Source organism: Emys orbicularis, chromosome 23 (assembly GCF_028017835.1).
Source record: "Emys orbicularis isolate rEmyOrb1 chromosome 23, rEmyOrb1.hap1, whole genome shotgun sequence".
NCBI classification, from domain to species: Eukaryota; Metazoa; Chordata; order Testudines; family Emydidae; genus Emys; species Emys orbicularis.
In genome coordinates this window covers 11,398,041-11,423,365 of record NC_088705.1, presented here as the reverse complement: position 1 = coordinate 11,423,365, position 25,325 = coordinate 11,398,041, and the positions used below count along the sequence as shown (strand labels likewise).

Sequence of the window (25,325 nt, the reverse complement as noted above, 5' to 3'; positions counted from 1 at the left end):
AGGGTGGGTGAACAGTGCTCGGCATGAGCCCTTGGGAACCCAGGCCCCCTCTGCTAAAGACCCCTGGCCCTTCTCCGTAGGGGCTTTGCCTGGTGCCCTTGACCTGACCTCTTCCTCCCGGCAGTGCTGGACTGTGGGCAGGTGGCTGCCATCCCCCACCACAGAAGGGGCTGCATTTCAGTGGGCCTGTCAGTGTATTCTCCGCAAAGCCGTTCTGGGTTCCTGGGGCAATACAGACATGTCGTGTCTCACTACTACTATTCAGAGCGTAGTGGATCAGGCATCGGACTGGGACCCAGGAGGCTTGGGTTCTCTTCCCAGCTCTGACATGGCCCTGCTGCGTCACCTTGGACAAGTCACAACCCTGCTGTGTGCCTCCGTTTTCCCCCCTCACCCCTTGTCTGTCTAGATCATAAGCTCTTGAGGGCAGGGACTGTCTCTTAATATGTGTGCAGTGGGGCCCTGATCTCAGTTGGCGTCTCTAGGCACTCCTGTAATACAGATAATAGTAACGCTCTGGAGGGCAAGGTGCCGGGATATTGGAGAGTCGTGCCCCATGTGTTGCTGTTCGCCACCTTCTCGCTGTGCCTCTGGGCTCACTTCCAGCACCCTCTTGGTGAGGCAGCAGCTCCTCCCAGCCAGTAACCAGCCCAGGTGGTTTTGCACTGGATGAGACGCGGTAGAAGGGAGGCCTTTGATCACGATGATGATGGAGAGGGGGAGTGTCCACACTGCAGAGTGCTGTAGGGCTATCGGTGGGGGAGGGAAGTCTCATGTAGACCGGGCCAGAAAAGTTCAGCCCAACGTGAGAGAGGGCCCTTTCTCCCAAGAAGCAGCCCCAACCCCTCTGTAGGCAGCCATGCAGCGAGCGTTCTGATGGGGAAGAAAGGGGAAAGAAATTTCAGCACCTCCCTTCCTGCTTCACCTGCCTGGGAACATCCCCGTGCGAGGAGCAGGTTCCCCATAACCCCCGCTGTAGGTTCAGTATCTTGCAGCGTCAGGCCGATTAGCCGCGCCTCCCCTTCCTCTTCCATTCTGAGAACAGACGCTGGGCAGCCGGCCGCGCCGGGCGTGCAGAAGTGGGAGCCGGAATAAACCGGCGGTTAGTTCTGGGGGCTTCCCGACGCCGCTGCACTACGGGGACATGGAAAGCTCCTGCCTCGGCTGAGTGAACCGAGGTGCAGAGAGAGGTGCTAGCTCTGAGCCCAGCCACAGGGTGAGTCCTGTCGGGTCAGCTGTGTGTGTTTAGCTCTTTCCTCCACCACAAGGGATGTTCTCTGTGCTTGGGGGGGTGGGCCCCTTCATTTTCACCAGTGGGGGGTGTCCAGATTCCCCCAGATCTCAAAGGCCGGAACGGAGCCCTGGGCTCATGGAGTCTGACCACCTCCATAACACGAGCCGGAGGACTGCCCTGAATGGACTCCTGCTCAAATGAGAGCAGATCTTTTAGACAGACGTCCCATCCTGGTTTAAAAATGGCTAGCGATGGCGAATCCACCCTTGGAAAGCCGTGCCAGCGGATAGATACCCACACCGTTAAAACATGTACGCCTTATTTCCCATCTGAATCCGGCTGGCTTCAACTTCCAGCCACTCTATCTTGTCAGCGGTTTGGCTGCAGACAGGAGAGCCCCTTATCAAAACTTTGTTTTCCCTACTCCATAACCGTCTCTTTAAGTGACGTAGCTTGAACTCCTTAAGGCTATTGCTGTAATGGTTCCCCATGGCTCTCCTCTGAACCCGCTCCAATGGATTGTTTTTTGGATCCAGGTCATTTGATTCAGGCCAGATTCCAGCCGTACCATGTTCCCCCTCAACGCTGTCTGTCCTAGCTGAGGAGGGCCGGACTGGACTCCGTTAAGAGGTGGCCGTTGTCTCATACGAGGGGGGCCACTGTTGAAATGTTCTAGGTGTGGGGAATAGGTTGTGTGTCCAAATGTGGAGCTGGCTCTGGCTGGGCCCCTACGTGGGGGATGGTGCTTTACGTGCCCTGAACGCAGGAATGAGTGACTGCAGAGGCTGAAGGCCACCCTCCTCTTGCCTTGCCAGGTCACGTCAGCTGAGGCCTGGCTGCGCTGGGTTGGGGGCAGGTTCTCTGTTGGGAGCCGGAGCTTGAGATTCAGAAGTCGGCTGCAGTTAAGGAGAACTCTGCTTCCCAGACTGTGGGCGGGAAGATGGCCTAGTGGTTAGAGGTGCAGCCTGGGGCTTGGGAGGATCTAGGTTCAAATCCCTGATCCACCCCAGATTTCCTCCATGATCTTGTACAAGTCACTCAGTCTCTGTGCCATCAGTACAACCCCTCCCTCACAGGGGTGTCCTGAGGATAGAGGTGCCCAGAGCAGCGTGGCAGGGCCTGGCCTAGGTACCTCTCCTCTGTTCCCAGCCTTTAGAGTTTGTGGCCTAGAGACTGGGGGCGGGGGCTGAGCTGTGCCCCCACCGCCGCTCTTGAGGGCAAGGCCTTTCCGCTTGGTCGAGGCTTCCCCCTCCTGGCCGGCACTGGCGACAGATTCCAGTGTTTGTCCCACAGCCTCCCTGGCTGCTGGCCGCCGCGGTGGGGAGGCTGGATAGGCAGGGAGCAGCTTCGAGGGTGGGGATGAGTAACCAAGCGGGGAGCCGGACGAGCATCCCGCAGGGGCTTTGATGGCTGGCACCCCTGCTCCCCCTCTCCCCCCAATGTTTTCCTTGCCTCCCGGCTCTGAAGTGTCCCTGCCTTGCAGCTGGCCCTGCATGGTCCTCTCTGTTGTCTGGCATGGGAGGGGGGCGAGGAAATAGCCTGGGGAGGAAGAAGACAGCGATGACTATGGGGCCATAGCTGGGAAATAAATACCCTCCCCCTAGTGCAGCGTGTCGACACGGGCTGGTCCCTCAGAGGCCATGTCCAAGGCCTGTGTCCCCTTTCTCAGCCCTCTGCTCACACCTGGCTGCTCCTCCCTGCCCCAGAGACCGCCCTGGGCCTATCCCCTGCCCCACTATCTCCAAAACGCATGCCTAGGACACCCCAGCCTGCCCCCTGCCACCCTCTCCTGCTCCTACTCCTTCTCCCATACGTGTCCAATCTCCTTCCCTTCCCCAGAGCTCATGCCCTGGGCCTGCTCTCCCATGGCAGTCCCTCCCCATGGCCAGATCTGCTCCCCCCTCCCTCACTGACCCTTCCCTTCCTCTCATAGGGCCTCTTGTGCTCCCTGATCCTAGAATATCAGGGTTGGAAGGGACCTCAGGAGGTCATCTAGTCCAACCCCCTGCTCAAAGCAGGACCAATCCCCAACTAAATCATCTGATGCTTGTGCTTCTCTTTCCTCTCCCTCCTGCTCCCCAGTTCTGGCCTGGTCCCCCTCACTCTCCACTGTAGGGCCAGAGGCAGATTACCGAGGGGGTGGCTTCCCTGCCTTCTAGTTGGGCTAGGATGCGTCTGGGCCATAGGTAAGCTGAGGGCAGTGCCAGGGAAGAGCGGGTGGGTTCAGAAAGCCCCTTGCTGTTATCTGCCTCCCTTTCCCCAGGAGATGGTTGGGCTGTGGTCTTCAGAAGCGAGATGGTCCATGAGAGGGTCTGCAGGAACCAGCCCAAGATCTGCTGGGCCTTGGGGGATCGCTGGCGGGGGTCAGCGGTGAGTCCCAGGATGAGGGTGGTTGGCACGGTGCTGCTGGGAAGCTGCTCCCTTTGGCACCCCTGGGGCCAGAAGATCCGGCCGGCTCAGGGCTGTGGTAACCTCGGGCTGATCCCCCATCACCGGCGAGAGGACAGCTCTGAAACTGTCCTGGAGCCTGCCCTGTGCCCCCCACCCACAGGGTGGGATCTACAGGCTGGCTGGTAACCCAGGCAGCCTGGATTTGTAGTGGGGTGTTAGGGCGAGGCCAGAATCTATGGCGGGGGGAGCATGTTATGGCACCCGTCAGCCCAAAGCTCAGAGCCCGGAGAGTCCCCACCAACCGAGCCCAAGGGCTGGTTTGCGCTGCAGAGTGGGCTGCAGGTGTCTACACTTAAATTTCGCTTCCGCGGACGTAACTGCCCCTCTCCGCTGTCTTAACTCCACCTCCACGAGCGGCGTAGTCGGTGTTGATGCCGTTAGGGCGACGCGGTATCCGTGTAGGCTGAGCGGGTATTTCTATTGCCGGCCGGCCCTAGGGACGAACCGTGCGGAGCCAGCGTGTTGGCGTGAGCCGGGGAGGGGTCAGGCTTAGAGGGAGATGCCTTGTGTTCAGGGGCAGTGGAGAAGCTTGAATAAGAGTCTGGGTAATGTCAGCTGCTCTTGCTCTCAGCTGCCGGCTTCTGTAAGCACCAGGTGGGTTCTCAGCGGGGGGGGGCATGGTCCCATTGCTTTTGAAAGCTCTGCCCTCCCCCTTTTTTCCTGCCTTAGGGCAAGTGCCTGGGGTGTGGAGAGGAGTGAGTGGTGGGTGGGGCCTCAGGGGAAGAGGGCGGGGCCTTGGGCAGAACAGGGGTGGGGCCTTGGTCTGGGCGCCAGTGGCCCCCTCCCACCCCACTTCTAGGGAGCTTCCAGCACTCCTGCTTCCCAGGGGTGGCACTTGTGAGTGGACCATGCTAAGGGCTGGGAGAGCAGTAGTGTGAGGAAGGACTGGGGAGGGTTCCTGGCAGAGTGGGGAAGCAGAGGTCGGAGAGGCTTTCTGGCTGCAGAGGAGTGGGTTGCGTGGGAGGGCGTGCCCAGGAATTGGGGCGGGATCATCCTGGAATATGTTGCTGGCGTTGGGTGGAGTGCAAGGGGCTGGAATTGGGACCCAGCCGCAGGGGATGGGGCAGCAGGAAGAGATTGCTTCACCCATCGTGGAAATGCAGCCAGCTCTAGGGTGGAGCACGGCAGTTGTTTAACATGCAGCAATGTTGCGCAACAACTCGGGCCCGGAAACGAAAGTGAGGGTCAGACCCGGCAGTGTGGAACGGCTCCGCTGGGGTTCCGCCAGGGCTGCCCCTGTCTTGTGAAAGGGGCCGTGGGATCATTACACACCGTAGGCAGCAAGTGGGACCAGGGTGGTGACTCTCCTTTCATGTTGCAATCTCTGATTTTCCCCAGGGCAGTCTGGGTTGCTCCTGGTTCCTTCCTGTAAGGCTGATTGGTGGTGACTTCTCTGTAGAGATCGGGAACACGCAAAGCGTGTGGGGAGGGGATGGGGAATGGAGAAGTGCACTCGCCATGTGAGTAGGGGAGAGCCACCCCCGTGGTCACTGCCCCTTCCTGTGTTGCTTCACCAGCCTTGGTGCAGTGACACTAGGGATCCATCCGGCCCCTGGGAACGGATCCTCACCAGACGGCTGATGCGTGGACCCAGGTGAGGAGATGGCTGGTTAATGCCCAAGAGTCCGAGATCTCAGCCTGGGGATGCCTCTGCCCTTCTTAGTTGGCTGTTGCTCCCTGTGAGGGATTCAGAGACACCGATTTCAGTGAAGAGGGCGGCTCGGTGGCTTGGAATGGGCTATGGGGGACCCTCAGCACTGGCATCGCCCAGCTGGGCTAGTTAGATCACCAAAGCCGAGGCTGTTTGGTGGCCGGGGTGCAGTGAGTTTGGTGGGACCCGGCGCGGTTCTTCCTGTCGCCACCTGACGCTCCCCCTTGTGGGCAGCTCCAGCGCTGGGCCGAGGGTTGTTTGGGCCGCCGCTCTCGGGTGAGACCTGGCCAAGGCTGGAGCACGTTGGCAGGGCGGCCGGGGGAGAAGCTTGACCTGCTCATGTTGCTGGTGACTACTCCGCTGGCCGTCGTCCTGGGGAGTGAACTCGGGACCTGCGGTGTTAAGGCACGATGCCCATTTCAAGCGTATTTAACGTTCGTAGCCCACAAGTACCTGGCGGCCCCAAGCAAATCCCGGCCACGTTGTGCTAGGCGCTGGACAGACAGGGCGAGAGAGGCTCTCCACAGACAAGATGGGGGCAGGAGAAACAGAGGCACGGAGAGAGGAAGTGATGTGCCAAGGGCAGAGCCGGGAAGAGGACCAGGTCGCCTGGGCCCCACTCCCATGCCCTGGCCGCGAAATCCCACTGCTTGGCGTACACGAAGCCTGTACCCTGTGCTTAACACCCCATCGTCCTCACGCTTGGCTCCCGTGCGGTACGATCAGCATCACCCGCGGCCAACGCGCCATCGCCAGGGCCCCCTTTGTGCCTTAGAAACACGGGCTGCCTCGTTGCATCAAAACCAGTCCAGTGCGGCTTGGCTTGGGTGTCCGATTCCAGTTGTTACTATAATGACTGTAGACAAATAATGCCTCAGACTGAGGGGTAGCTCGGGGGGGTGGGGGGGGAGACTGTTTTGCGCCCTCTGAATTTGCATTTTGTGTGTGTGTGTTGGAGTTTTTGTGGAGCAGGAGACAGGGTGTGGATGCTGTGTATTTCAGCCCCTAAAGGGACCCTGCTCCCATAGACTGCACCTGGGGAAACTCCACCTCTCTCCGCTTCTCTCTTGCGGCTCTTTTGATCCACCCAGCCCCCAGTGCTGTGGCTCTTGAGGTGTCCCTGTGCCACCTGCTGGATGCTGCAGACACACAGGCCACCTGCTAAAGAATCTGGTTGGCTGGCAGCCTGGGCAAGGCCAGCTTGAAAAGGGTTAAAGAGCCCTGGGGGGTGAGGGGGCTTGGCTGGTCCCGACCCAAATAAAGGCTTCCCATCCCTCTTGGAGCTGCCATGAAAGGCATGGCACATCCTTGAGCTGGGGCATGTCCAGGGCCATTGTCTCTCGCTCCTATTGTGCTCAGCCACCCTCATTTCACAACCCAGTCGTCAGGAGATGAGGATGTGGGGAGACGGCCGTGTGGCTGGAATTCAGTCAGGACACCAAGGCAGATGGCTACTAACATGCTGGCTTGGGAGGAGTGTTCTGTCCCGGCTGCTGAGTCTTGGGGGGACAGGACAGTAGTCATGTCCCTGCTGCTGGGATGGGGGGGCAATGGGCTTGGATCACAAGGTCTCCTGTAAGGCATCATATACAAAGTGATAACACGCTGGTCCTGAAAGCACTGCGTGGTGTGTGTGTATGAAGAGTTATAAATATGATCTAGAAAATTGTTTGTGTTTGACAAGCAATGCATAACCCAGCCTGCCCTAAACAGAGGAATGTGTATTTGCTTGTCCAGCCAGCTTGGTCGTCAGGCAGAGATCATGAAGTTACATTTACATGCAAGGTAAACAAAGTCCTCAGGAGAGCAAGTGGGTGAAAAGGGACCACATAACAATCTCGGGGGGGGGGGAGGAGCTGCACCCCCAGGAAGTCTTCCTGCCTTTTGATGGAGGGTCAGTGGCCTTAGGGAAGAGAAGGTGAGAGGAAAAGCCATCCATCTCTTGGGTGATCAAAGAAACCAGCCTTTGGATGCTGCAAGGGTGGCTTCTGGCTGGAAGAACCAGTCACACTGGAGAAGCTGCTGTAAGTGAGGAAACCATCTGGAACAAGAACTAGAGCTGGTTAAGTTTTAGTCTTTAGCAGTGTACTTTTTACTTTTGGTTGCTTGTAGCCCTTTCTGTCTTTATTCCTTATACTTGGTATCACTTGTTCCTGTGTCCTGCTGTTAAATAAACCTGTTTTACTTTTACTATTCAGTGCCGTGATGGAAAGGCAGGGCATGTGAACCCCAGTTAATAGGCCACAGGGTATGGTCTCTTTAAAGGAGCATCATACGTAATCCCTTCTGGTAGTGTTCAGGAGGCGGGGCTGGGTGTCTCTGGGGAACTCGAGAGTTGGGGCTCACCGTTGGTTACCAGCAAGGCCAGGTTTGGATTGGCTGGGTCCTGGTGAGTTTGCTGGCAAGGCAGACGAGCCCGCGCAGGGGAGGGGGTTGTCACACAGCTTAGCAATAGCAAAACTCTACTGAGGGAGTGACAGTAATTCACAATTCTGGGAACCCCAGCAGATCACCACAAAGGGGTGCTGTGGTGTGTGTGTGTGTCCCTGTGTGCGCGTACATGCGTGTATTTCTGTTGGCCTTTCCCCACTTCCTGCGAAGGTTTTAACCCGTTGGATACGCTTTATTCCACTTTGTACCTTTTTATTAAACATAAATTACCCCAGTGCCACCAAGAGACACCCCCACCTCCATACCCTCCCCAAACACCGCTCTAAGGTGAGCATTTCAATAGGGCTGAGGCTCCCAACTCTCTCAGCCTAGGGGAGTTGGGCGCATCACACCCGTTAGATGATTTTTGAAAATTCCGCCCTCGGTCTCTACCCAGCGCCTAGCCCATGACAGCAGGACCAGCCTTTGCTAGGGTGTCCCGGGGAGGCGCTCCTGCCCAGGACTGGCTTGCGAGAGGGTTGGGTGTCCGTCAGAGTGCAGGGCTGGCTCGGCTCTCTGCAGCACCACTCAGCTGAGGAGCAGCGTGTGCTTATGGACATGGCAAGGGAACGACCCACGTGAGCAAGGCTGGGCTGGGGAAGGGTGCGGAGTTAGGCCCTGCTCTGAGGTGGCCTGCTGGGATGGCCTGTCATCAGCTGGATCACGCAGGTGGCTGCGAGGGGGGGGGGGGGGGGATGTTGTCCTAAGGGATCTCACCACCTCTCTCCATCTCTCTTGTGTCCTCCAGGTGTTGGTTCTCCTTGGGCAGGTAACATGGAGCAGCTGAACTGACCTGAGGAGCCGTCCCAGTGAGTGTCAATGTGTGTGGCGGGGGGGAGGGACAGGCAGTCACATGGGTGAGTCAATGGAAAGGTTTTGCGCCTCAGGAGTTGTTTGCCCTTTGCCTGGGCTTCCCTACCTGACTAAGGGGCAGAGCCCCTGCGAGAGGGAGAGCGCAGTGTGTTGCTCCCTGCGACGTTCTGCGTCTGCATGGAACCACCAAAGTCCAGACAGGCTCTAAAGGTACAGCCGCCCCGCTCCCCTACAGCACAGCGCACCGGACACCCCACGGCCTCCTCCGGCCCCTGCAGGAGGTAGTTCTCACCCCCCTTGCTGGCTGGGGAGTCAGCTGGAACCTGCTGCAGTGTGTCCCGGCCAGTGGGTCAATGGCTGAGAGGGCAGAAGCTGGCCAGCAAGGGCTGCTGCTGCGGCCCTGAGTCTGTGCGTGGGCAGGATTTCACAGAGGGTCTCTTCTCTCTCGCTGTCTTCAATGGGGTTTGGTATTTCCTCCTCCTCCTCCTCCCCTGCCCCCACTCTCTCTGCCGTCCGTCTAACCCGGGGCTGCCAGTGGCAGGTGTCTGGGATGGCGCTGTCGCTCTGCATTAAGAGACGCCAGCCTGTGCGCTCCCTGCATCCACCAATCTCCTGCCGCCGCTCCAGGCACCAGCCGCCGCTGCTCGGCTCGGCCTCCGGAGCTCCCCGCGTGCACACAGTGCAGTTGTGCTCTCGGACTGACGGGGGCGGGGGGAGACGCAGCCATGTTCCCTTTTATTTCCCCTCCTCCCCCCGAAAGCAGGGAAAATAACAAGCATGCCCAGAGCCCACCCTCCAGCCAGCACCCCCCACCCCCGGCCAAGGGATCCCTCCTGCCAGGTCCCCGTCAGCCATGCCATCAAGGCCCTAGGACTGGCCGCCTGGGCAGGAGCACTGGGCCTCTCTCCAGCGTGCCCGGGGCTCGAGCTAGGGCAGGCCGCAGTGGGGCCCGGCGGCTGGGAGGTGTCTCCTCCCCCGGGAGCCCACTCGAGTGCGGCTGAGTCGCACATTGAGTGAAACGTGGACGGAGCAGGGTCCCTCCCGGGTCTGTGGGTCTAAGGCGCTGGGCCCGGAGGACGATGCTACTTCAGCCGATCTCGTTGCTGGGCCGCACGTGGGCTGGAGGTGACGTGACGCTCTTGCACAGGGATGTGGAGAGGCTGGGGAGGGAATGGGCCGTGCCGGCTACAGCGGATGCCAGGATGCCTGCTGCACACTATCGGGTACAGCCAGCATGAGCGTCTGCTTCCCCTTCAGCGCCACCACAGCCGGAGACCTCAGCCGGACGCAGGAGAAGGGCGGGGTCCTGCTTTCTTTGAAGTTGAATGGCCCGGCCCTTCCTGAGTTCCGCAAGGCAGGGCGTCCCCAGGCAGGCAGCGTCTCTAGATCTGACCCTGCGTCATGCCCCGGCCCGAGGCATGCATTGCTACCCTCGTGGCACCGGGTGTCGACTAGCGCAGGGAACTCTCTGCCCAGCTCCTGCCTCTGAAGCTGCTTTCCGGCTGATCTGGCCAGCAGAGAACCCCACTGCAGAGTCCAGACCTGGGCCCATCTGTGCTAGGAGCCGGGCCTGCGCTAGCCACGCTGGGGAGACTTTCCAGAAACGTCCCCCATGTAGACGAGGCCTCGGTGCTGATCTCAGCCCAGCCCGTGTGGTTAAAACCGAGCAGGCCCTTGGCAGCCACCCAGCAGCAGAGGAGCCCCCGACTAGACGCAGGCCGGGAGCCGCAGCCTGACCACGGCTGCGCAGGGCTCTTCCTGTTTCCGTGGCTGCAGGGAAGGGCGCTCAGCTGAGCCTGCAGACGCTGTAGAAACCAAGTCAGTATCTGCATCGTTCTAGCAACGCACCTCGCTCCTGGCCTGCGTCCCCTTGACGCCTTTCTCTGCCCGTCCCAGGCTCCCCCTGCCTGCCCCTGCCCATGGGTCTCAGTCCTGGCCTGGCACAGTTCTCCTAATGCACCCACCGCCTCTCCTTCCCCCAGGCATGAGTCCGCCCACGCCTGACCTGCTGCTCCTCACTCCTGCCCTACGCGGGAGGGAGCTGAGCCCCTCGAACGCGTCCAGCTGGGGACCTGGGCCGGATCCGCAGCTGGTGCAAACTGCCGTCAGTGCTGATCCACACCAGCCCGTCTCTGCCCTTTGCCTGCGCCAGGGCAAAGTCCCGCGCTTTGTGGGAGAAACGCGGCAGCTGGCACGGGCTGTAGTCCCCGCAGAAGGGAGAGTGAATAACAGGGGCCGGCGACAAGCCGGGACCCTGGGAGCCGCTCGCCTTGAGCAGCAGGGATCTCACCAGCCTTCCTGGGAATCCGCCAGGATCCCCCGCCTTGCTTTGCCATGGCTCCGTCAGGGCTGGCCTGGGGGCGGGGGGAGTGAATTTCTACCCACTCTGCCAGACCCGTCACTAGAGTACCTGGGCACCAGCCATGCTGTGTGTTCACCCCCAGCCCACTAGCTCCAGCTTCATGGATTAAAGGCACCCAGCCTGGCCTCCCACAGCCCAGCTCCCTGCCCCTGCTGGCCGGACTCCTGTGCCCTCCCTAACCCCCTGGCAGCTGGGCACACCTCTGTCCCCCTCCTCCTACAACTTGACCCACTGACCTTATTGCCAGGCAACCAGCATGTGGCAGATGGCGAGAGAAGGAAGCAGAGTTTGACAGCTGGGGAGGAGGGCGAAGTCAGTGAGCGCCCCATATCCCCCCCCCACACACACACACACACCCATGGAGCTGTGTGGTCACACATGTGCCATCACACGCAGCCAGACACACGCACTCCCAGGCGGGAGAGGCACCAAGTTGCCCGCACGGGCAGCCATGTGCAAGGAAGAGGCGGGTGGGGCCCAGCTGCATGGACCGTTGCTCTGCAACAGTACAGCCGGAAGGTGGGGCTCTCTGGCTGGGTGCATCTGGTGGGGCGGGGGCAGGAAGGGGGCATTGGTTTGCTTTGGCGAGGAGCAGTGAGGTGGGCTGCTGGGGGGGGTATGGACTCACCGGGCTGCTGGCCAGTGCAGGGTAGGGTGACCAGATGTCCTGATTTTATAGGGACAGTCCCGATATTTGGGGCTCTCTCTTATATAGGCACCTATTACCCCCACCCCGGTCCTGGTTTTTCACACTTGCAGTCTGGTCACCCTAGTGCAGGGGGAGGGAGCATTCCAGTTCCTGGCTGGGAGGATCGTGGTTCCGCTCCGGGTGATGGGTCCGTTCCAGTCCAGCAGCGCACCGGAGTCGCTGATGGGCAGCGGTGCACGGTCCGTGGCGTGTGCTAGCAGAGTTCCTGGAGGAAGGGCAGGGTCTCTTCGCCCCGTGGCTGACCCCGCGCTCTCTCCTCCCCCTGCAGGCTTTGCCCAGAATGGGCTGTGTGTATTGCAAGGAGAAGGGGTCGAATAAAGGCCAGACGGAGAACATCGATGGCACGACCGGCTCGGCATCGAAATCCTGCTACGGCCCCGACCCGACGCAGCAGAATCCCTCCAGCAGCTTCACCCGCATCCCCGACTTTAACAACTTCCACAGCACGCCCGCCGGCGCCCCCACCTTCATGGGCCCCGGCCTCTATCCCAACAGCACCTTGTGTGGAGGGGGGATCACAGGTCAGTCTCCGTGGTGCCCCTGCCGTGGGGCTCTAGTGGATGGAGCACCGGGCTGGGTTTCTATTCCCTGGCCTGCTGGGTGACCTGGCCCAATCTCTTCCCTGCCCCGTGCCTCAGTTTCCCCTCTCATCCTGCATCTATCCGACTGTGAGCTCTTCGGGGCAGGGGCAGTGCCTGGCGCAACGTGACCTCAAGCCACAACTGTAATACAGAGAGTGACGGTGGCAGCTCGCAGCAGCCTGTCCAGGCTCTCCTGCCCACGGCAGATTCTCACTGCCCTGTCCCTGTGTCTCGTAGGCGGGGGCGTGACCCTTTTCATTGCCTTGTACGATTACGAAGCCCGGACGGAGGATGACCTGACGTTCCTGAAGGGGGAGAAATTCCACATTATCAACAATAGGTGAGTGTCCCATTCGGGGCTGGGCCCCTCTCCTCCAGGAACCCTGCCCCCCCCCCCCACACACCACGAAGTGCAAACGCACCCGGGTCTGATGCTGGCTGGGGCTCCCCGCCTCACGCGGCCCTGCTCCGAGAGCAGCTTGGCTGGGGGATTTCACAGCCCATTGGCGTTTGCACCACAAGCCCATCCAACCAGCTAGGCTGAGTTAAACCCACTGGGGACCGGGTGGGGGGCAGGGGTGACAAACCCAGGCCTGAGCCTGTTGCTTTCTGCGGAAGACCTTGCTCCCAGGTCTAAGCTGGCTGGCCCTGGTGGGGCAGGCTGGGAGCAGCTGAGGAATGGCTCCTCCTCTGGCATGATTGCTGGATGCCACGTGTCGTGGGAGCGGGACAGAGGGGCTCAGCGGGGTCTCCAAGACGGGCTGCGTGCCTGCCTTCGAGGGGCGGGGCTTCCTCGCAGACTCTCTCACCCCGTCTCTTTGGTTCCACAGCGAGGGCGACTGGTGGGAGGCGAGGTCCCTGAACACAGGGGCCACGGGCTACGTCCCCAGCAACTACGTGGCCCCGGTGGACTCCATCCAGGCGGAAGAGTGAGTAGGGCAGCCCTGGGCTGACTGGGGAACGGAGCCCGTTTGACCACCAGAGCCTGGTGTACTGGCTGGGGGCAGAGGAGGGAGCCAGTGACCCAGGGACGTCCAAGAGATGCCCCCCCCCCCAGCACCCTTGGGGCAATACAGACCCCTAGCCAATCCCTCCCCAGCCCCTGACACACACACAGGATCTGTACCAAGGCACCCCAGCTCTAGAAGTCGCCTCTCCATATCAAACCAGCTGGGTCACACAGTGGTAACCTACTTCCAGCAGTGCCTGATGCTTTAGGAGGTGAAATCTCCCATGATGCACCTTGCCGGCAAGTGGGAGGAGTTTCCTTCCTGACCCCTGTAACGTCAGCTGATGCCCTGAAGCATGAGAGTGGATTACCCCTAGCTTAACCTAGATAAATATTCCTGTAGTACCTTCTGCTCCCAGATCCCCAAGCGCATTGCACCCATTAGTAAATTCATCCCCACAACCCTGCTGGAAGGTAGGTAAGGTTTATTATCCCCAGTTTGTAGAAGGGAAAATTGAGGCAGAGAGAGGATAAAAGGCTTCCATCCTGTGATCGGGCACCTGAACTCCTATTTAATGGCAGGGACCAACGTTGAAAAATGTGGCCTCAGCAACTTGCCTAAGGTCACTCTGAGGGGCGGAGCCAGGAATAGAACCCAGGAGTCCTGACTCCCTGATTTTTGTTCTAAGTCTCAAACATACTGCCCCACCCAGTACCTCCTGTGCATGTGTGTACATCAGCTGCCCAGCTACCATATTCTGTCTATTTCAATTGCACCTAGAGGCCCCAGCCAAGATTAAGGCCCCACTGTGCAGGGCGCTGTATGTACCGAAGTAAGAGAGCGCCCCGTCCTGGAGAAGCTGCAGTCTAACTAGAGAGACAAAGGCTGGGAGAACAGATGCTGTGTTCTCCCCATTTAACAGATGGGAGACTGAGGCTCCAGGAGAGTCGGTGATCTTCCCAAGTGCTCTCAGGAAGCCAGGAGCCGACCCAGCTCTCTGAGTCTCAGGGCTGGGCCGTAACATCCTTCCCCTGGCCCTCTGTCTTCGTTCGAGAGTCCCAAATCCTTCCCTTCCCTTTCTGGATCCCCATGGCAGGCGGGGCGTAGGTGAGCCATGGCTGCCAGGTGCCCCTGGCACGTTACTAACCCTCCCTCTCCTTGCCCTCCGCGCCAGGTGGTACTTTGGGAAGATGGGGCGAAAGGACGCTGAGAGGCAGCTGCTGTGCCAGGGCAACCCCCGAGGGACCTTCCTCATCCGTGAGAGCGAGACCACCAAAGGTAGCGTCTGTGCCCTTCAGCAACCCGGGGTGTGTGTCTGGGGCGGGGGTGCTCTGGGAGAGGCAGCAGGGGCCAGGATGCTTCCCCACATCTGCCTCCACACTGGCAGCCAGCTGGGGGGATGCGCTTCCCAGCACGCAGCAGAGATTTCTCTTTCGCCCCCAGCCCTGCGTGCCTGGGGAATAGCCCCCATCTGAATCCCCTGTGGCTCTCCCATATAGCAGCCCCGTGCCCCCTGCTGGTGTCCACTAGCTGCTCCCACCACGCCCTGCCTGTCTCTGTCTCCGGCCCGACCCCTTTGCTGTCCCTCCCCAGGTGCCTACTCCCTGTCCATCCGGGACTGGGATGAGACGAAGGGCGACCACGTGAAGCACTATAAGATCCGGAAGCTGGATAACGGTGGCTATTACATCACCACGCGGGCCCAGTTCGACACCATCCAGGAACTGGTCCAGCATTACATAGGTAAGGGGGGGCGAGCCAGGGCCGGGCAGGGATGGCACCGGAGGGAGCGTGGCGTGCAGAGATGGGTTCAGCCACAGGGGCCCATTGGGTCTTGGAGCCCCCAGGCCCTAGGGGGGTTGAGGGCGGCAGTTGTGACGCTGGCCTGTGCACACAGAAGTAGGGACGTGGGTGAGCTGGAGGGGGCCTGCTGCGTGTCTTGGAGATGCCGTTGGCCTTTCTGCACCCTGCCCAGCAGCTGCAATGAAATCCACCAGCCTGGCCTTCCCGAGACGCCTTCGGCCCATCCCCAGCCCTTGAGAGAAGCCCCCAAATCTGAGCCGGGGGGATCCCAGCCTGTGGCAGCCGGAGAAGCAGGGGCTTTGGCGCGGAGCGGGGATGCTCCTGAGCTGCCCCAGAGCGGGGGCTCTGGGAGACGTCTCCTTCCTGCGCGGGAGGAGCCCTTGGGGAACCTGTGCCCGGGTTGACGGGCCTCTGCGAATTCCTTGTGTTGCAATGAAACTCTCCCCGGCTGGAGCTGCCGAGCTCAGGCTCACCGCAGCCCCTCTCCTCCCACCGTGCCTCCCTCCTCATCTAGCAGCACCCCCCACCCCCTGGTATCCTATACCAGCCAAAGCAGCGGGGGGTGGGGTGGCTCCTTTGGTCACTGCCCACCCCAGACGCCAGCCCGTGGGAGCAATGCACGGACCGAGGGGGTCAGACCAGTGAGGGCCCCCCAGCAACCGCGCGCCGGCTGGGAGACGGCCGAGCTCCGCAGTCACCATTCGGTGCTGACCAACGTGCCAGGTCCAGGACGGCTGGGAAACCCGCTGCTCGGGGCCGGGCCGCCCAGGGAGTCAGGCCAGGCTCAGACTGGGGCAGCGCGAGCTTAGCAGGCCCCACTGGCGGGTCGAAGGGGCCCATCGGGTGCAGCGCTCCGGCGGGCTCCTCCCCACGACTCGCACCCAAGGAGCTCCGCTGAACCCCCGCGCGATCCTCCCAATTGCAAAGCCCAGGCGTGACTCCTTAGGGGATCCCCTGCAACGAGCCCCCCAGCTCCTGCCCTCTGCTTTGGCTAGCGTTGCCACCTGCCACTGCTTCTCCTGCAGGACAGGCCTGATGCCCCGTGAGCAGGGCCCTGGCGTGGCCCCCTGTGTGGGGCAGGTGAGAGGCGTGGCTGTGCTGCCCCCTGGGGCTGGCAGGGATGTGTGCGCTCTCTCCCTGCCCTCGAGTGCCTCGTCTCTCCGTCTGTGCTCTCATCTCTTTTTCTTTCTTCTCGCTCCTTCCTTCCCTCGGCTCTGTCCGCAAGAGCGAGCTGCGGGCCTGTGCTGCCGCCTGGCCGTGCCGTGCCACAAGGGGATGCCCAAGCTGGCAGACCTGTCTGTCAAAACCAAAGACGTGTGGGAGATCCCGCGAGAGTCGCTGCAGCTGATCAAGAAGCTGGGCAATGGGCAGTTTGGGGAAGTGTGGATGGGTAGGACTCTCCAGGCGAGCGGGGGGGCTGAGCCAGGAGGGGAGGGGAGAACCCCAGGCCCTGCGACCAGCCAGGGCGAGGGGAGGCACGCCAACGACTGGATCCATCCAGGGCATCCCAGGGACACGGCGGGAAGAGACAGGGCTTGTTATTGGCGTGAGACTTCATGAGCCATCTGCAGGGTCTCCTGGTTAACAATCTCAGCAGGACTGACTGAGCCCTGGGGACTGACGTCGCTTCTTACCCCTCGGGCTGGCCAGGCCGGGGGTGCGGGGGCGCCACTTCCTTGCTGTGGATGCGTGGGGGGGGGGGGGGCCTTCCCTCCCCAGACTCTCTCCAGCACGAGCGTCTCGCTCGCGCACATGGGAATTGGCTCAAGGAAACGTGCTGCTGAAAGCCATCAGGCCTGTTCCTTCTACACAGCAGGGGAGTTGCCATTGGATCCAGCCTAGTGCCACCCCTCCCCTGGTGGGGGGAGCTCCTGATCGCCTGCTCTGGGTTGCTCTGTCGGAGTCTAACCGCGTTCTGCTGGCTCTAGGGCCCGGGACAGCGAATCTGTGGAGGGAGGGAACAAATCAATCAATTAATCCAGACTCAGCCTGGTCTCCAAGCTGGCTGCATGGCACTGCCATTTGCTCCTGGTTCTGCCCCACTAAGCAGCCAGACCTGGCAGCCAGGAACTCCTCTCTGTGCACCTGTCCGGAGGGCGGGTCTGGGCAGCCATAACTGACCCGTCCTCTTGTCGGGGAGGTGGGGGCTGCAGGGCAGATCCAGGCCGGACCCGTGTACCCACGGGGAGACCCTGCCCTGGCAGGAGAAACCCACCTCTGCTATGATCCTACACGTTGCATCCCGGGAACGCAGGTGAACAGCGCCAGCTGGTGGACAAGTCAGCCGGCGCCAAGGCAGGCGATCAATCCGAGCCTGGGCTCCCCTCCTCCGCCTCTCAGCCCTTGTGCATGTGCATGCCGAATTCATCCCATTCTCCACTCCCCCCTTCCTCTCTTCCGCCTCCTCCCCATCATCCCATCCCCTGCAGAGTTCAATGACGGTCTGTGCCATCTACTAACCCGGGTATGCCCCAATATGAAGCCCCAGACTATGAGCCTGTCTAAAGACGCCTGGGAAATAACGCGGGAGTCCGTAAGCTTGGACAAGAAGCTTGGCATGGGCTGTTTCGGAGACGTGTGGATGGGTAAGGCGGGCACCGTGCCGCGGGAGGATGGGGCCGGGGCCAGAGGCTGGTTATTGCAGGGCTGGGAGAGGCCGGGGGGGGAGGGAAGGAGGGAGGGTGGTTCCATCTGGTCCCCACCAGACCCACAGGTTCTGATGATCCACGTAGAGACAGGACTGAGGGTCTCTGCCCGTCAGATGTGGGGAGGGGGTCTCAGGGAAGCCTCTCTGAAGTTTTCCAGCCCATATGCGAGGGGGGGAAGGGAATTTGCCCCATTCCAAGTGGGGCTCCTACACTGGGGGGAGGCTCTGGGGGGGGAACTTTCAGACCCCTGTCCCTGAAATGGGGTGAGACATGGGCACCCACTGCTTGTCCTGTGGGGGGCGGGGGCGTGAGACACAGGCATCCCTTGCCCATCCCATGGGGGGGCGGGGGCTGATCTGGGGATCTCTGCAGGGAAGGGGTGCGAGTGACTCAGGGTCCGCTACCTGCCCTGGGAGTGACGAGGGCTTCTCTGCTGGGCTCTTCATCCTGGAGGCATCTTTCAAACCCCCCCCCCCCGCCCTCCCTGGAGCTGGCACTGACTGCCCCCCACCTGCATCGCCGTTGCCGGTCGGGGCGGGCGCGCCGTGACACTGTCCCCCTTTCCCGCTGGCTCCAGGCACGTGGAACGGCACCACCAAGGTGGCGGTGAAGACGCTGAAGCCGGGCACCATGTCCCCGGAGGCCTTCCTGGAGGAGGCCCAGATCATGAAGCGGCTCCGGCACGACAAGTTGGTGCAGCTCTATGCCGTGGTGTCGGAGGAGCCCATCTACATCGTCACCGAGTTCATGAGCCAGGGTGAGAACCGGGCGCAGCCCCGGGGGCGTTGGCCGATTGGCTTCCTGCCCCAGCTGTGTCTGCCCCAGGGCAAGGGACTTGGAGAACACAGCGACTTCTAGCCAGGGGTGGGGGGCAGGGCTGGAGGCTTGCGTCCTGATGCTCCCTCTCCCCTCCCCAGGGAGCTTGCTGGATTTCCTGAAGGACGGGGATGGCCGGTTCTTGAAGCTGCCCCAGCTGGTGGACATGGCAGCCCAGGTACCGGGGAATGGGTGCCGGTGGGGGTGGGAAGTGGGAATCGCCAGGGCCGGAGATCCAACATCTGGCTGGGGGAGGGGGCTCCTTGCAACCTGCCCAGCCCAGCCACGTCCTGGGTGGGGAGGGGCTGGAACTAACCCCCAGGAGGTGAGGGAGGGTCTGCACCCCAGCCAGGCAGGGGGAGGGGGCGGAGAGGGGATGGGGGCTTGCCCAGGGCGCCGGCGTTCTCACCACGCGCTCCCCGCCCGCAGATCTCGGCCGGCATGGCCTACATCGAGCGGATGAACTACATCCACCGGGACTTGCGTGCCGCCAACATCCTGGTGGGCGACAACCTGGTGTGTAAGATCGCGGACTTCGGCCTGGCCCGCCTCATCGAGGACAACGAGTACACGGCACGCCAAGGTGGGCCTGGGCTCTCGGGCTGTGCCCAGGGCTGGTAGTGGCTGGGCTCCCCTCTGCCCCAGATGGACCATGGGGAAGAGTGGCCTCCCCAACCCCATCCTCCCGCAGCACCCACGTGTCAACACTGGGGGAGGCAAAGGGGCCACGGATCCCCCGCTGGCATCAGACCTGAGGAGCCCTGTGCCCTAGCTGGCGGTGGGCATGCTGCCCCAGGGGAGCCTGCCCCCTGCGGTGGTCTCATCCCCTGCCCCATCTCATCTACCTCGTCTCCCCACAGGTGCCAAGTTCCCCATCAAGTGGACGGCCCCGGAGGCTGCTCTCTATGGGAAGTTTACTATCAAGTCGGACGTGTGGTCCTTCGGCATCCTCCTGACGGAGCTCGTCACCAAGGGCCGCGTGCCCTACCCAGGTACGGCTGTCTGGCACCAAGAGGCAGCCGCTGGCTCTGCCCCCTCCCGCTGGGGTTGTGTTCGGTGGTGGGAGCTGTTGGGGCTTGTGCTGGTCCAGGGGAGGGAGCAGGGTCTAGTGGTTAGAGCAGCGGTCTAGGCGTTGGGTCTATTCCCAGCTCTGGGAGGGGAGTGGTGTTTAGCGGGTAGCGCACTGGGGTCTATGACTGGCTCTGCCACTGGCCTGTGGGGTGACCCTGGGCAACTCACAGCCCCACTCTGTGCCTCAGCTTCCCCATCTGTAAAACGGGGATAATGCTGCTGACTCTGTTGGGAAGTGCCCGGAGAGCTACTGATGAGAAGCTCTATAGAGGAACCAGGCAGCATTAGTAGCGGTCAGAGCAGTGGGGCCTGCCGGTCAGGACTCCTGGGTTCTCTTCCCATCACTGACACTACTGATGTGACCACTTCCCTCATGCCTCAGCAGGGTGGGGCCAGAGCAAGTCCCTCCCTCCCCATGGAAATACCCATCATTAATGCCCGCAAAGCACCTCTAGCCGCAGCCCCGACTCAGCCGCTGTCCTTGTTGCGCAGGCATGAATAACCGGGAGGTGCTGGAGCAGGTGGAGCGGGGGTACCGTATGCAGTGCCCCAGCAGCTGCCCCCCATCCCTGCACGAGTTGATGGTGCAGTGCTGGAAGAAGGAGCCCGAGGAGCGCCCCACTTTCGAATATCTCCAGTCCTTCCTGGAAGACTATTTCACTGCCACAGAACCTCAGTACCAGCCGGGGGACAACCAGTGAGCCCTACTCTCTGAGCCAGCCGGCCGTGCCCAGGGGCACTTCCCTGCAGCGGCTGCACCGGGCCAGGACTTCCCAGGCGGCACTGGGCCAGGACTTGCCATGCCAGCCGGCCCCGGGCCAGCACTTCCCTCTTTGTACAATCTGGGCCAGACCCTTTTTTTACAGTCCCCTTTTGGGGGTTTTGTTACTTTCCTGCCATCTGCGATCCCCTCACTCTGCCCTGGGGGCGGGGGGCGCTTTGCACAAATGCCTCCTATTCTAATGAGGATCCCAGACCAGGGCCATTCACGGGGAGGGGGGGGTAGCTGAGTGAGGCTGCCCTGCAGCCCCCCTGTTAGTCCCGCATGGAGAAATCCCCTCCCCGCCCCTTTCCAACTGCCTTCAACACCTAGCTCTTAACGTGAGAGGTTTTTTTTTTTTCCTGGGGAGCAATCAGGCCATGCTGCCCGCAGGGGCCAGCCCAGCCTGCAGCCAGTGGGAGCGTCCCTCCAACCTCAGGGGGCCAATGTGGGTGCCCTGGGCTTCGGAGGTGGCAGTGGCCAGGCCCGCTGTGCCCCAGTGGCCTTGGACGGGGCGGGGCCAGGCCCATCGTCCCCCCCCCAACTGGATTGCAGCAGCTTTGGAGCGTGTCCCTCAGGCCGTTCTCTCCTGGGGCTGACGGCTGCGCCCCGTCTCCGGCCCCCCCTGCTCTTGAGCGTCGTCTCGCTCCCCCCGCCCGGCTGCTGGTGCCCCCCTCCTGGAGTTGATGCCGCCATCTGCCACAAGTGCCTGGGGCGGAGGAGAGGGTCTTTGACTCAGTATGGGCGGGCTGTAGGGTGCCCAGGCCACGGGACGCTCTCCACCGGCTATGCAAGGCCTGGATGGAGGCTGGGAGAGGGCAAGGGTGGAAGGTAACCAGTCCCCCCCTCCCCCTCGCAGCCCAGCCATGTGCCCTGACCCCTGGGGGGGTGGGGACAGATTTGGGGGGGGGGGCTTTCCATCTCTAGGAGCCCATGTCTCACTCGGGGCCTAGGGGAGGCTGTTGCCCAGCCTGGGCCGCCACTGTGCGCCCCTCGCTGCCAGTCCTAATGTGCTGTGGGGGCAGAAGCCCATTGCCGGCCGCTCCCCCAGCCAGTCCTCAAGCCTCCTTCAGTAGCATTACAAAGCCGGGGGGTCAGGAAGTGTCTCCCGGGTGGAGGCAGCACCCCCCCCCCCCCGGCTCGTCTAATCATTTCCTGGGGCAGGGACTAGCACGCCCTCTCCCCCCCGCCATTGGAGTACCTGAGGCCAGGGGCGCACTCCGGCCTCTTGGGGCAGCTGGATGTAGGGCCACCTGGGCGCGGCCCCCATCTCGTGCGTCTGCCCAGGGGGCCCGTGGGGCAGCTGGCTAGCACAGGTGAAGGACGGGGCGGAGGGGTGACCGAGTTGCCGATTTCTTTGCCGAGAAGCTTGGCCCTTTGCATGTTCCCCAGCCCCCCTGGCCATCCCCTGCTGACAGATGGAAGCCAAGCCCCATGTCTTCTCTGCCCTAGCATGGCGGTGGGGTGGGGGAAGCTAGATGCTCCCATCTCCGTTCCCCACGCGTGGCCCCCAGTTGAGCAGCGTGGCCCTGAGGCCTGCGCTGTGGCTCTGCCCTGGCAAGTGCACCAGCAGGGGGCGCTCCCCTCCCGCCCGCGTGCCCCCGGGCCCTTGCACCCTTTTGTATGTGACTTTCCGCCAAGCTGTTTGTTTATTTATAAGACTTTAACAAATCCCTTTGCCCTCCTCCCGAGGAGGGGGGGTCCCAGTGCTCCTTGGGGCTCAGGGAGCCGGCTGGGGGGGGGGGGAATATTCTATGTTTTTCCTCTCCCTCCCCGCTTGTAATTCTTGCTTTTGATTCTTTTCCTTAGCCAGAGCCAAATTGTTAAAGCCATAAACTGCTGCCCAGGGGAGGGGAGCAGGCAGTGCCAAATGCTTCTTAAACTGGGGGGAACAACCCCAAGGCTGGGCTGGGGGGGGTCCCTGATTTAGCCCTGTGGGGGGCAGGTGTGTGTCCCCCCCCCCAGGAATCCCAGGCCCTGTTCCCAGCGGAAGGCACTCCAGGGCAGGGAGGTCATTTCCCCCCCAGCGAGCCCAGCCCCTGCATCTCATGCTAAGGGTGGAACAAGGCTCCACTCTGGCCCAGCCTCGATGGAGGGCTGGGGGGACAGGAGCAAAATGTGAACGCGATTGGCGCGGGGGAAAGTGCCACCCACTCGGCCTGAGTCTCAGAGAGGCCAGAGGGGGTGGAGCCCCTCTGAGCCAGGCGCCGTGGTACCGGAGCCCTCTTTATTCCAGGGCATAATTTATAACCATTCACTTTAATTCTCCTTTGACGACATCCAGCAGAGGGGTCTGACCTTGGTCCCACAGCCAGCCGAGGGGGGCTCGCTCCCTGCCGCGGCGGGCTCTGGCCCCTGAGCGGGAGATGGCCACGGGGCCACGAGCCAGCCTTTGGCCCAGCTCTCCGGCCGCCCAGCTCCAGCACAGAGCGTTCGAGGCTCCCTGCCCCCGCTGTGATGTTTTTTTAAAATCGATCCTGTAAATAAAGAGAAATAAACCTTTCTAACAAGCGGGGCATGGCGTGGTTCCCTGGGGTCCCTGCGGGCGTACGGCGCTGCTGGGGATTGGAGCGGGGAGCTCCGAGCCCGCAGGGGTTAAAGGACTGGGCTGTCGGCTCTAGGGGCTCTCGGTTAAGGCAGAGATTAAAATAGGTTGTGTTGCAGGACAGGGATTCTGGCCTAAACCAGCCCCCCCGCGGAGGCTCTGGGCTGGAAGAGTGAGGAGAACCGGGGGGGCCTGGTTGAGAGGCAGCGGCTGAGCTGGGGAGGGAAGCCCGGGGCTGCTGGCTGGCAGGCCCCATGGACGTTGACAGAAGAGCCAAGCAGGTGCAGACCCAGCTGGAATTGCAGAGGCTGGGGATGTGGCAATGCGTGTCTGAACTCCCCCTCTGCCCCGGGCTCCCCATCCCCTTGCCCAAGGCCCGGAGCAGCAGGCCCGTTCCTCTCGGGTAAGGGAGCAGCTTGCAGGAGGTTCTGCGCCCAGAATGGCACAATTCGCTGCACCGGTGAGAGGGAAGCTGGGAGCGAGGTGGTCCCAGCTCCCGGCCTTTTCCCCCTCCTAGCTGCGGCTCCCACCACCACCATCTCCTCCGCTGCACCCTGGCACCGGCTGCGGTTGCCGCCTGGCAGCTGGTGACTCAGAGGAGCAGGCCCTAAAGCTTCTCTCGCCTCCCCCAACTGCCAGGGTGTTAAAATCCTCCCTAAAAACCATCTGCGGAGAGGCCATTTGGTGCAGAGCCGCTTCCCAGGGAGCCGCGGCTAACAACAGTCCTGGCTGGAGAGACAGCTGGGCTTTGCTGCTGGGGCGAGAGGGGGCCGGTTCTCAGGCTAGAATACAAATGGCGAGAGCCCCAGGTGAGAGCGGTGGGGGCTGGTGAAGGGAAAAGCCGGCCCCGTGCACTGCAAACAGCTGGACCACATGGCTCCTAGCAGGCCCAAATGTGGTAGAGCATGTTCCGTGCAGTTGGCTAACACGGCCGGAGCCACACGCATGCACAATGACACATGCACTGTCAGGCAGGTTGGCGAGGGCTGGTTAGCCGCTCTACCAGGGCTCCCGTGCTTCCAGCCAGAACCCTCTGCCTGCCCCGCTGCCCCTCTGAGCCGAGGGCTTTGCGTTCGCCGCAGGGGGAGATTTGGGGGGAAATCGATCTAGCACCAGTGGCGTTGCCAGCCCTTGCTGCAGGCGCTGGCTTCCTAGGGCCCCAGCTCCTGCCGTCAGGGGAAGAGGCGAGACACTCAGCTGCTTGCTTTATTATATATATATTTTTTTAAATAAGTTTCTAGCCTCCAGACTTTGGCAAAAATCTTTAACTCTCTTCCCCTGGAACGGCTCAAACACCAGAGAGGAAATAAAAAGACCCCCCATTTACTGTTCGTTAATGGCACGCTGGTTAAACCTAGGCCCTGCTTGGCTGGGCCATCGCCCTCCGCGCAGTGAACACCGATTTATGCCCGCTGGGCCAACGGAGGCCAAGACCCAGCGACCTCCCTTCTGGCAGGAGTCAAGCCTGCGGCAGAGAGCGGCCCCTGTGCAACGCACGCTCGTGTGCGTTTGTGCCGGTGGGGGGAGAGTTGTGGAAGGCTACAGCCCCCCACCTGTTTGGCAGGAGGCTCCCCCTAGTGGCCCTACTCAGATTTGCACCATAAAAGTTATTTTTCTAGCTGCCTCCTGGCACAGAGCAGCTGTTTGGTATTTTTGCTGTGGAAGTAAGGGAGGACGTTCTAATCCTTGGAATTACACGGAATTACACGGCCATCTTGTCGGGGGAGCTGTGCAGGCCCAGGGCTGAGCAAACAAGGCACCCTATAAATAACTCTCCTTGCGACCGCGGGGCCTCAGGCAGGGTCTGGCATTCAAAAGCACCCCTGGAAACGCTGGGCTAAGGGGCAGCGAATTCGACAGCCATGGGGTCATCCCCAGCACGGGCAGCCTCCTGCTGACCTGAGCTGTCAGGCTGGGATGTCTAAAAGACAGGAGGTAACTGATCTCAGCTACCCACAGCATGGATTGATCCCTCCCTTGCCTTCCTCTCTCTGGCAGCCTTCCGCCACAGTCCTTTCCCCGTTACGCCTTCACCTACCCACTGTTTCCCTGTCGCTTGCATCCCCTGCAGCCCCCCCCCAGGAGAAGGGTCATAATATATGGAGATATACCTATCTCATAGAACTAGAAGGGACCCCCCCAAGGTCATCGAGTCCAGCCCCCTGCCTTCACTAGCAGGACCAAGTACTGATTTTTGCCCCAGATCCCTAAGTGGCCCCCTCAAGGATTGAACTCACCACCCTAGGTTTAGCAGGCCAATGCTCAAACCACTGAGCTATCCCTCCCTCATGGAGGAGGCCGTAGCGGAGGCAAAACGCAGCAGGAAGCTGCTGCCTCTCCTCACGGCGCAGGGCGGGGAGTGACATGACTGTGCCTTCCAGGCAGTTGGGTTAGCGCCGTGAGGGAGCTGGCTGCAGTTTGCTGACGCAGAGCAGGACTGAAGGGGGCTGCTCCCCGGTAGGAAGCTCTGAAGAGCCAGGGAGTGTCAAGGGCAGGGTAAG

The 25,325-nt window shown here is 61.5% G+C and overlaps 1 protein-coding gene across 1 annotated transcript; it reads left to right on the top strand.

Annotated features, from left to right (window-relative positions):
- The first annotated feature begins 1,183 nt into the window (after window positions 1-1,183).
- Window positions 1,184-20,423, top strand: FGR (FGR proto-oncogene, Src family tyrosine kinase). Its single transcript, XM_065421803.1, has 13 exons — window positions 1,184-1,216; window positions 8,515-8,575; window positions 11,919-12,171; window positions 12,469-12,571; window positions 13,062-13,160; window positions 14,356-14,459; window positions 14,775-14,924; window positions 16,210-16,374; window positions 18,210-18,389; window positions 18,550-18,626; window positions 18,878-19,031; window positions 19,309-19,440; window positions 20,012-20,423. Exons 3-13 carry the CDS (start codon window positions 11,931-11,933, stop codon window positions 20,218-20,220), a joined length of 1,614 nt encoding a protein of 537 aa, XP_065277875.1. The 5' UTR covers window positions 1,184-1,216; window positions 8,515-8,575; window positions 11,919-11,930; the 3' UTR covers window positions 20,221-20,423.
- The last annotated feature ends 4,902 nt before the right edge of the window (window positions 20,424-25,325 follow it).

Coding starts and splice junctions, on each gene's coding strand:
- FGR (XM_065421803.1), top strand. CDS start 11,931: ATGGGCTGTGTGTATTGCAAGGAGAAGGGGTCGAATAAAGGCCAGACG. Junction 14,925..16,209: donor ACTGGTCCAGCATTACATAG/GTAAGGGGGGGC, acceptor TCTGTCCGCAAG/AGCGAGCTGCGGGCCTGTGC. Junction 19,032..19,308: donor CGAGTACACGGCACGCCAAG/GTGGGCCTGGGC, acceptor GTCTCCCCACAG/GTGCCAAGTTCCCCATCAAG.